General features: G+C 32.7%; 1 protein-coding gene across 1 annotated transcript in view; it reads right to left on the reverse strand.

The window, feature by feature from the left end:
* LOC129218198 (CWF19-like protein 1) overlaps positions 1–11940 on the reverse strand; it is a gene marked incomplete in the record, with an annotated part of 185432 nt that overhangs the window by 115656 nt on the left and 57836 nt on the right. Inside the window, 2 exon segments of the mRNA XM_054852413.1 lie at positions 2179–2291; positions 4606–4811. Of these exon segments, the coding sequence (XP_054708388.1) occupies positions 2179–2291; positions 4606–4811 (319 nt within the window).

The following is an 11940-nucleotide window of genomic DNA, read 5'->3' on the forward strand; positions in this document are numbered from 1 at the left end:
TAATATCAGAGGTTGAATTGAAAAGGTTCGGGGCCCATCCCTGGGAATTTTGAAATTAAACTCTTAAAAAACACATTTATAGGAAATGTTTATAGGTTTGACAATTTTTCAAAATAGAGGTTCTAAAACTCCATTTAAGCAACTCTTTACAAAGAAGTGACAAAAAAATTATTTAACAAATATCTACTTATCTGTGAATCTCCATTTACGGTTTTAGAGCCGTATCTCAATAACTTAGTTACTTAGTACAACTCCAGAAATTTAAGTTACACAACTACATTATTTTCCCGCAAATAACATCACCACCTTCATAAATGTAGGCGACTTCTTATAGCATCAAGCGTTTTTTTGCATGCAATTCTAACAATGCATTCTTAAGTTATATGGGTCAATGTTCGCCGGGGCAAATGCATCACCCTGCCCTGCCAGTGCTGCTACTCTGTTTGATAGATTAAATGTAATTTGAAATATGGAGGAGGGGGGGGGGGGAATTTTAGAACCAAAGTATCTACATTTTTCATAAACTTTTAAATGCAATTTGGTATCAGCTCTCATGCAGAGAGTGTCACCCAGCATATAAGCGCCCCCTCCCCCTTTCCTCCATGGTGATGCAACTGCGTTTAATATAGTAATTATATTTTTGAATATTGTGTAAAATTTTCTGTGAATTGAAGTATGTATATTTAAAAAAAAAAATTATAATCCCACTTTGCGTGCAACCCATCAGATGGTGACATCCGGGGCAGATTGCCCCCCGTAGTGACGCCACTGCTTATGAGAGTGGCCAAACAATAAACCATGACATAGAAGGAAAAATATTTCATAAATTTATAGCAAATGAAATGTAAGAATTTTTTCTGTGTAACCTTTTAGAACCAGGGAATGAAGCACTGCGAGCAGTAAATATTACAAAAAGCTAAAATGATATGTACTATATGAATGAGGCTAACACATGTATTAATGCACTACCACTTTCAAACTATCATATTTATATTATTTCTCAAAGGTGTTTTTTTTTCATAACTTCAAGAATAATCATCTAATTTCATAAGTACAACGTCATTTCAATGATTTTTTTCACTGATTTCGGTAAAAAATAAACAGAAAAGTCACATTGTGGTGAAACAATTGATTTATTTTGTTTTTTAATAGGCATTGCTTTAATGTATAACATTCCACGAGTGAGACTGTAAAGCTCAGTTGGTTAGAGCTAAAAACACAAATATTGTGGGTTTGAGCCTACCATGGGTTTTGTTGCTTTTGAAAATCTTTTTTGTCTCCAAGTAATTTTGATCCAAATTTCCAAGAATACATAATCTAGTCATTGCAGGATTCAGAGCCACAATTGTGCTGCTGCATTTAATCAGAAAAAAAAAATACCTTTTTTATAATGGTAAATCACAGTACTATGAATAATATTTTTCAGGGGGGTTGGGGGGGGCACATACTTAACACTTCATAAAACTAAAAAAGTAAGGCATCATTTTATTTTTCACTGCCATCAGCAAAATATAAACAAAGAATTCACATTGTTATTGGTTTTAATTAAGTATCTTGACAGTCTTAAACATAATACTCTGGTGTGACATTACTGTTGCAAGACCTCATGCATAGGAAACTCAGAGAAAGGGCATTTGAATGGGCTGCAAAAGAGAAGTGGTTAAATTTCCCCTTTTTTCTTGCATGAGGAATTAGATCAATTCATATATTTCTCCAAGGGAGAGAATTTCTACAACAAATAATAGATGGACATTTTAAATACATGGTTGCTTAAATACATCTATTTCATTTCGAGTTTGCATTCAAATACGAGGACTAAATAGTTACTGAATTACTCACATATTACAAATGAAAAATACTCATTCTATTCTTTGAAACTTTACAAAGAATTTTAATTCCATTCAACTTTTTATCCATCCATTTTTTTCTCCCAGATGGAAATAAAAAAGAAGCAGCACATGCGCCATAAGTACAGGTATATATATGAAACACTGGAAATTGTATACAATGCCTAGGCATTACCTAGAAAATAATGGTGTTTCCTACACTGCCTGTAACACACACATAAAAAATACTAGCACACATGATTCTAAAAATATAATATTTTGACATTATTTTCACAAAATTGAAATTTTAATCAAATTTGATGAACAGATCAGAATGTTCAGCAAATATTACCTGTAAGGTGTAGGAGCAAAAAAATATCCAGGACAAGAAGAAAAATGATATTTAGGCTTTACAGTTTGAGCTAGTTTTGATATCAAGTGGGATGAATTTTTCTCTGTTTCAACCTGAAAGCATGATAAGCCCATAAGCTTTCATTAACAATATATACAGGAGAAAAGAGGGCATTCATGTACAGAAGTTAGAAGCTATGCTTTTTTGTCCCCTTTTCTTTTTAGTTGAGATGAGCATCATTTAAACCAGCAACAAAACTTTTGTATGTTACATATCACAGCATGAAATTCATCTTAGTTAAAGTTTGAAAATAATGAGAAAAAAAACATTAAAATGTAATTTTTCATAAAAATCTTCCAATTTAAACCCCCCCTTTTTTTTTTTTTTTGTAATACAGCAGTATCTCTGAATAAAAGATAGTCATGGGGCCAGAGAGGAGCTATGAACATTATTAGGATGTGTCTACAATTAGAAATGATTACTTTTTGAGGATTTTTTTTTTCCGGAAATTTCAGCAGTTTACTTCATGAAAAATTAATTTTTGTTTGAAATGTAATTTTATCATCTAAGAGAATTAACGTATGTGCACAATATTTACTATGCCACATTTTGAATGTAACTTATACATTTGTCTCGAATAAAATAATGATAATAAACATTATGCACGAAACTATATTAAAATATTCATTTAACAAAATTAAACATTTCTTTATTTCACTGAAAATCTTCCTCTATACAAATATTCAAATCATTTATAGTTGCATCAAACCTCAGAGACCCATTTTTTCACAAAAAAAGTCACTGCATATAAGTGCTTTGGAAAAATTAATTTTCCAGACACCATTTCTATTCATAGGTACTCCATCCTGAACATCGTTTGAAAAGTTAAGATGTTTGGTCAGGTTTCAAGGAATGACATTTAAAGCATTTTACTATAATCCACGATTTCCAAATTTCCTCTTCATTGTCTGTAAAAGACAACAAATACTAAGGTTTTCTTTTCATTCATCTCCCAGAACATCGACCAGTTCTTTTATGTTAATCACTTCAGATGTCATTTTAACTTGAATGAGTAGCATAGAACTAGGAGCCTTAAAACTGTGGTTAGCGATCTTGCAAAGCATTCTCAACAAGGAGGTTTTGTGCTCACACTTTAACCATATTTGTTGCTAATAAAAAAAAATGAGCTAAGCCCATGAATTTCCTGCAGAAGGCATTGTAAAAAAAATATCAAATTTAAAAACCATTCAATTAAAAAATAAGCAATCATCATGTTTGTACGGAAACTTACTTTCAGGTCACAAATATGAATAAAGGTTGGTGCTGAAGGTTTGCACCAATACAGGACATTAGGAAGATTAAATTTTAAGGCAAATTAAAGAATGATTTTTATTATGTAAGCCCAAAAACTAAAGTTAATCTGACTTAAAACGAAATTTTAGTCTAGAATTTTTTTTTTAAATCTAGACTCTAAAATTTAAGGGACTATTTGTAACAAAATCTTGTTAATGGTAATTTAAACAGCATTTTAAAAAATAATAAATAATATTTTTAGAGAATAAGTAGTTTGCCTACTTTTAAAAAAGATAAATTAGATGGTGAAAATTATAAATAGATGAATATCATTCGACACAATTTATAAAATGATATAAAGCATAAGAATTATTGTACATGAAGCTTTGGATATGTGTAACAAAAAAGTAGGACTGAGGAGAATTACTTCTTAACATTAAAAGATTTTTCTGAAAGATTATTGTACAAAATGCACAGTAAAGACCAGATATTTTAATTATGCATTATAAACAGTTAAAAGACATTTGAGAAAAATAATTTACGCAATTAGAGTAATTAATTTATAAACACAGGGAAGAGTTTGTTAACAGAAGAAATATACATTCTCTCTTAAAATTAGTTAACTACTGCACTCCCTACATCACTATTCTAACTAATTTTATGACTTCAGTTTCCAAAATTTTCATGAACATCCTCTAACCTTCCCTGAACTTCACAAAATATAGCTTAAAATTTTGCTTTTAAAACTCCAATTTTGAAATTCTTTCAGGCTGGTCCTAAAAAACAAGTTTCTCCAATAACTATTCCTATAATAAATCACTACTAAAAGAAGTATCAGAGTGATAGAAGACAAAACTTAAATTTTAATTATTTCCAAGCAATAAACATAGAACAACATAAAAGCAATCTGAATTTATAAGACTTCAGACTCATTACATCAAAGACTCATAATTATCACAGGATTATTGTAGGGTAATTTTACTTTTCCCTTAAATTGTAGGGCTATTTAAGTTGTTTTATTCCTTCTAGGATAACCACGTTTAAAATCAGAGTATTAGAAGAGTGCAAATAAACAAACATACACTATGTAACACTATGAATGTCTTCATTACATTCAAATTAAGAAACACATACCACGTTTTTCCCTGGTTCATATTTAGTTATGCCTTTGGGCCATTGAGATGTCAATAAAATATCTATTTTTCTCTCTTTCTGCATTGTTTTGATTAACTCTCCAACATCTTTTTCATCAAAATAAACTGATTTATCACCTATTCCATAGATTCCACTCAAATAAGCAACTTGAAGACCAGAAGTACACTTCAAAACACCAGACTTTCCTTTAAAAAATGTATAAATTTTTTTGTTACAAGAATAGAAAAGCTAATACAAACTTGCATAATTCACCAGCAATTGAAAAGTATAGAATAAAAATGTCAAAAACAAGAATAAAGAAGTAGATATTCCTTATCTGATTGCTGGAACTAATATCTAGTTTCATATGAAATGTTCAGTTATAATTTATAGTTAAGTTTCAAGAAAGTTATTTTTAGTACTAGTGAGAGGGAGAGGTATTATGAGATGAAATATTATATTGTACTAGGGGGCTATCGCCCCCTGCTCGCTAACGCTCGCCAACCCCCGGAACTGCTTACGCAGTTCCTTCGGATCGCTTCGCGATCCGAGCTCGCTACGCTCGCCCACCGGTCACTAAATATTAGTCTAGCTTTATCTGTACTAAAAAAAGGGTAAGGTTTTTTTTATTTGAATATCATAACACTTATGATTTTCATACATTTAAAGGGGACAATTACTTTGACATGCAACTTCGTGCATTGATTATAAAGCAAAAGTTTGCAATTCCTTTATCTTTTGAGAGAAGTATGCAAAGGAACATTTTTGTACTAAAATTACAAACATAATATAATCTTTGTTTCCTACATTTACTTGATGCAAAAGAAATTGCAGTGAAAAAATTATACAATGTTAACACACTTAAAAACATTTCATGGTCATTAACTATACTATGTTCAGTGTCAAAATATGTGTGTATATATGTTTTAAAATGTTTAACAGTTACAAAGAGCAAGCAACTTCTGACATTCTCTGAAAGCAGCAATTTAGTTTAAAAAAATGTTAGAATGAGTGTTTTAAGAGTCAAGAAACCAAATCCAGTAGCACGACAGCTTATGAGGGAGAAGGCCTACTGTACCCATCTCACTCTTTCTGACCAAGGGCTCTGGGGTGCTAGGCAGATGTTCCGGTTAAGACGTCAGCCTAACACAGAACCCCCAGGGTTTAGTTCCCAAGCATGCTTGGTACTCATTTTATCAACCCACTGAAGGAATGAACAGCTGAATCAATCATGCCCAACCCGAAGATCAAACCCAAACCTCCAGCGTGGAAGGGCTACCACTGAGCCTCTGAGCTTCAGAGCACTTGAATATAATTTACGAAAAAGAGAGCAGTGGGCTACGGAGTCTTTAGATGAAAGATCTGAACGCAGATTAGTCAGAAATGCTACCGATAGGCGAAGGTGCACAAATGCACACCGTCTTCAAATCGAGAGAATTCCGCAAATGTTTCCGAACACATTTACGGATTAATCATGCAACTTACTGGAGAAAAAGGGTTGATTTAAGACTGATAATTATAAAACTGGAGAAAAATATTATTGTAGCAAAAAAAAAAAAAAACTATTGATTATTATATAACTCTAATATTTGTCATACGTCGGATACCATTTACTTTATCCGATAGCAATGTGCCTTTTAAATTCAAACGTAAACAATTTCCCATTAGATTAGCCTTCCTAATGACTATAAATGAAGCAGAGGGTCAAAATGATTTTGTGAAAACATATTAGCAGTAAAATCAGGTTTCACGATTAAATTTGTTGCTTTACTTTGTCACTGTGGTTCAGTTCTTAACATCAATGCCATTTCAAAAGTATGTGAAATGTTTCGCTCTTCAGGTCTTCATGATTCAATTTGTTGCTTTACTTTGTCATTGTTGTTCAGTTCCTAACTTCAATGCATTGCAAAACTAAGTGACATGTTTTGCAATGCGAATTGTCCAATAAATTCATTTAGTCTATGCGGAATAACATGATACAGTGAAGCATGGTTTATACGTTTCTCTTCAATACGTTTTTATCAATTATACGTTTTTTAAATTGTCACTGGAGAGTCTAATATACATTAATCTTTACCAATTATACATTTTTTCATCTGTACGCTTTTTTCATAGTCTTTTCAAAAACGTATAAGCGGTGCTTCACTGTATATACAAAAATGTGGTTGGTTAGTAAGCTTGACCACGAAAAGAAGGCGGATGACCTTGAAGGGAAACATCATTTGCATCATTTGTAATAGGTAGAATCTTCCAGAAAGCTCCAAATAGTAAGATGCATGGTCTCCCTAATCCTATCAATTCCAAAATAATAACAAACAACCAATTACAAATGATTTTTTTGCATTAAGGTCATCCACCTTCTTTTGATGGTAAGCTACAGCAGGGCTGTGGAGTCAAACTGGTTTTATGGTAAAGGAGTCGGAGTCGTAGGTTTTAAATTTCAAGAGACTGAGTCGGTAATTTTCTCTCAAAATTCGCAGCTCTGCCAATATTGCTTAGTCAGACTAATTTTGGGTAAAGGAGTCGGAGTTTCTAAAAAACCTGTAGTCAGGGCAAGACGTTTTTCCTCCGACTCTGCAGCCCTGGTAAGCAGGGAACTTTATTTTTTGTAAGCACTATGGTTAAGGGAAAAACCTTTCGACATCAACATTAACTTTGCAAAGGATTAAAAAAAGAAGAAAATCATAATACTTCTCTGCATACACGATAGAAAACTGTATCAGAGACATAATCAAATGATATGACTCTTGAATGCCTTACATATGACATGTCTATGACTGAAAAGTGGTTTTTGTCAAATCTAAACAAATTTTATCAAAAGTTTGACCCTGTGCGTTATTTATAGTCATTAGGAAGGCTAATCTAACAGGAAATTGTTTGCGTTTGAATTTAAAAGGCACGTTACTATCGGATAAAATAAGTGGTATTCGTGGATAAGTATCAGTGTGATTATTATCATTTTTTTTTAAAAATAAAATAATATTTTTCTCCAGTTTTATTACTATTTCTGTTAGTTCAACTCTTTTCTCCAGTAAAGCGCATGATTATACCGGAAATAAGTTTGAAAACACTTACAGAACTCACTCGATTTGCAATTCGCGGTTCACGGCGTGCGTTTCGCGCCTAATCCTATCGGCAGCATTTCTTACCGATCAGCGTTTAAATCTTTCATCTAAAGACTCCCAAGCACACTGCTCTTTTCTTTGTAAATTGATCGAAAACATTCATTCAAAAATCAAAATTCTAACGCTAGACATCTAACGCTAGAAGCGAGTCTGCAGCACTTCTAAACAACGTAAACAACCGATCGTACGTAAACAAAGCGGATCGTTGCCAATGGAGAGAAAGAAATAAAGGCTCGTTTTGCGCCACGCATAAGCGTTTTATATATATAGATTGCTTGTTGAACTTAATTCTACATGTGTATTTATTGTGATATGCAGATCATCCATGTTTGTTTTAAATAATTAAAAGTAATTTCATTAATAACTATTAATTTATTGCATTTTTACAACAAAGTTACCTCAGCTTTAGATAACAAAAAATGTGTGGATGTTGTTTATATTGATTTTCAAAAAGCTTTTGACAAGGTACCGCTTTTTTGCTCTTCTCAGCAAATTAGCTGACATAGGAATAAGAGGAAAAACTTTACTTTGGGTTAGAAATTGGCACACTGGTAGGAAGCAAAGATTAGTTGTGAGAGGAAATTCTTCTAAATGGAGTGATGTTTTAAGCAGGGTTCCTCAGGGATCAGTTTTAGCACCTCTTTTGTTTATTATCTTTATGAATGACATCAATGAAAATATTCCTGGAAGCATGAATTGTTTTGCTGATGATGTAAAAGTTATGGGGATTGTTGAAAATGAAGAACAAGAAAAACAGCTTCAAGAGGATTTAGATCATATTACTAAGTGGGCAGATAAATAGGGTATGGCAGTTAATGTAGGGAAATGTCAAGTGCTACACTTAGGTCATGGAAATAAGCGTACGAGATATCGTTTACAGGGTTCAGTCACTAATCAGGTGAAAAATGTTATGGATCTGGGTATCTTAATAAATCAGGACTTCAAGTTTAGTCAACAGTACTACATTGATAGTAACAAAGCCAACAAAATGCTTGGGTTTAACAATAGATCTATTTCAAACAAATCTAAGAAGGTTTACAAAGTTTTGGTCTTTCTTAAAATATTTTTTTCAAATATATATATTTTTTAAAAAATCATAGCATTTTGACGGGGAAAAGACTGCTCTAAATGTGTAACATTATATGCTCCATTCAATCAAACAAAAGATATAAGCTCCAACAAAAAAGGGGATCAACGTCCCCAGTATCCCTTAAATGTTATTAATGCCATAGGTAAAACTAAATAAGTATAAAAAATTTAATATATGTGTCACAGAGCATTAAAATATCACTTTATATTGCAAACTTTATGATTAGTATAGCAGTAAGTCATGCAAGTAGTATCAAAAAGCAAAAAGCCCAGACTACAAAAATAGGCTACGTTTAACAAATTTTCAAAATGTTTTGAAGCATTTTGCCTCAATGGATTTTAATATTGCTGATAGTTTTTAACTATCTGATAGACTGATTTGATAGTTTTTAACTAAAAAAATGAGTTTGAAAAAGACAACCTTTGCTTGAGGAAACTATTTACTGTAAGAACTGGGATGTTTCCAGCGGCGTAGCTACAAATTTTGTCGCCCAGGGCGGTCCCTCAATTTGCCGCCCTTTTGTCCAGAAGAAGGTAATAATTTAAACGTCGAAAGTATTTTAAATAAAACTAAAACTTTGTTTACGAAGTAAGAAAACTTATTTATTTCCATATTTTTCTTACAAATGAAAGAAAAAAAAGGTCATGGCTTCATCAAAAATTTCAAAATTTAAGCCAAAAATCCCAATTTCAGACACTTTTTAGTAATGCAAGTCTTTAGTAAATTAGGAAAGGAGGGTAAGGGTCTCTGCTCGCTTTTATTTTCAAAGCAAAAACCAGTTTCAGACCTTCTTTGATGGTGTTAAACAGTCAGTTGGACTTAGGTCCCCTTAGGAACATCCGAATGCAACCAAAAGGGAAGGTGCACAACTAGACCCCACTAGGAGTCTAGGTACCGAATTTCAACTTTCTAGGACATATCGTTTTTGAGTTATGCGAGATACATACACACATATATACGTACATAGGGACGTCACGAGAAAAACTGTTGTAATTAACTCGGGGGTCGTCAAAATGGATATTTCGGGCAGTGGCGTACTGGGCCGCCGGGATACCGGAAAATTCCCGGTGCGCCGGTGCCTAAGTAGTTTTTTTTTTTAAATCAAAGTTACTTTCGTTATCGGTTTCTGTTTTTCTCATTCTCATCCAAATTTCCCTCCTTTCCAAATTTATCTATTTCCCAAAGAAAAAAAATGGTAGCGGAGTTTTTCCCTTTTAAATTCACGAATTGTAAAAACACAATAAATAACTATTCAGCGCTGACTTAAACTCAATTGAAACTAATAAACTTTTCCATTAAAAGTCTTGGCTAATATGGGCGCCCATATGTAAAATTTTAAGGGGCGGGCCTGATATTTTGCAATGGTTCCAAGATATTTTTGAACCAAGGCGCCTATTTTGGACATCTGACTTTCCTACGGCGCCTTTCTCTCTATAACTCGGTGGCAAGCAAGGATGATGCTTGGAGAAAGAGGAAAGTTTGCGGGCTGTCTTTGGAAATTTTTCGGAACGGAAGTTTCAAACACGCATTTATTTCTCGGGGTATTAAAAGGTGGCCAAATCTCACCAAAAAATGAAAAGTCGGACGGCTCTTCCTTGGAAACTTTTGGAAAATGACACCCTAAAACCGTTACTTAAGGCAGAAAGTATATCTTGCTTAATGTGAAAATAAGTTAATTTTTTTACAATAAATGTGTTAAATTGCTGCCCCCAAAACAGTGCTGCCCAGGGCGAACTGCCCCCTTCGCTCCTCCCTAGCTATGCCACTGGATATTTCACACATTGAATTAGGAAACTATACTTTCTTGTGAATAAAATGACATGATGGTATAAAATGTGTTTTATATTTTATGCTGATTTCCTATTTTTCATGGATTGGCCCGATTATTATTGCTTTATTACAATTTTATAATATATCCAATACTGTGTTTTTAATCTTCTTTTGCATTTATGTGGTAGGATGCAATGCACCATCCGTCACAAATATATCATGTCTGGTATATTGCAAGTATATCAAGTTACAGTTTGTGGGGAAATTTTAGTTTTGTGCATGAAAAGACAATTTTTTCAATTATTATCCTACAGTTGAACTCTTTTATGGTAAGTTGAGTCAAATTTCAACTCAGGAATACAACTGAAAAAGTTTCCCTAGAAACTTTATGTTTCTTACAAAATTTTATTTTCAAAACATTAAAATGTCATTAGTCTTTATCTTCAGAGTCAGTCGGGCAGAGGTTAGAGTTAGATGGGGTTTACTTTTTTATTCACATTGAATAGACTATTGTGTGAAATCATTTAAACTGAAATTAATCCTCTCACTTGTAGAGAGGGATTTACCATCTACTCTTCACTTCTGTTTACCATCACTACACCTGTTTAAACTATCATTGAATAAATATGCTACTCACAGACTTTTGTTTTATAAAATATCATGAAGTTCGTTGGGCCAGGATAGACTGTCTGCTTTATCCCCCTTTTTATCAAAGGGGGAATATTAGCTTTGATTCTCCGAACTTGCTTCAAATATTCACGTTTTTGAACTTTGCGCCTGTCTAGCCCCTCAGAAGAGTGGTAATGGATAATATAATGCTCCCTTTCTCTCCAAATAAAAATAACAGCTATGAAACAGTCAAAACTAATAAAAATAGGTGGCACAGTTTGTAAAAAGTGGGACACAATGGAGAAAAATGATAGGAAAATTTGGATTCAGGGGTCCATTTTACATAAGAACCAACAAGAATTGTATCAAAAGCATTTTGAAAGATTTTTTATGCCATGTAGTGTTATTGCCAAAATGGCACAAAATAATTGTATCTATGAATAGAATTATTTTGGGCGCAATGATTTGGATCCTTTATTTATAGGGATTGAATGTAGCTAGTTGATTAACGAGTAATTTTAACTGTAATCTAATAATTTTAATGTTTAGATTACAGTTGAATTAACAAAATACATTTTTATTTTGAAACTTACAATGTTCAAAATCATTGAAACAGTAATCTAAATGTTAAGTCACACTGTTTCAGTAAAATGTTTTTTTTTTTTTCATTAATATTATGAATGGAAAACAAAAGAAAGTGGTGAGTAAATAAAATAACTCATCCAATTAGGTTCACACTAT

The sequence above is a fragment of the Uloborus diversus genome, chromosome 3 (genome assembly GCF_026930045.1).
Source record: "Uloborus diversus isolate 005 chromosome 3, Udiv.v.3.1, whole genome shotgun sequence".
Lineage (NCBI taxonomy): Eukaryota > Metazoa > Arthropoda > Arachnida > Araneae > Uloboridae > Uloborus > Uloborus diversus.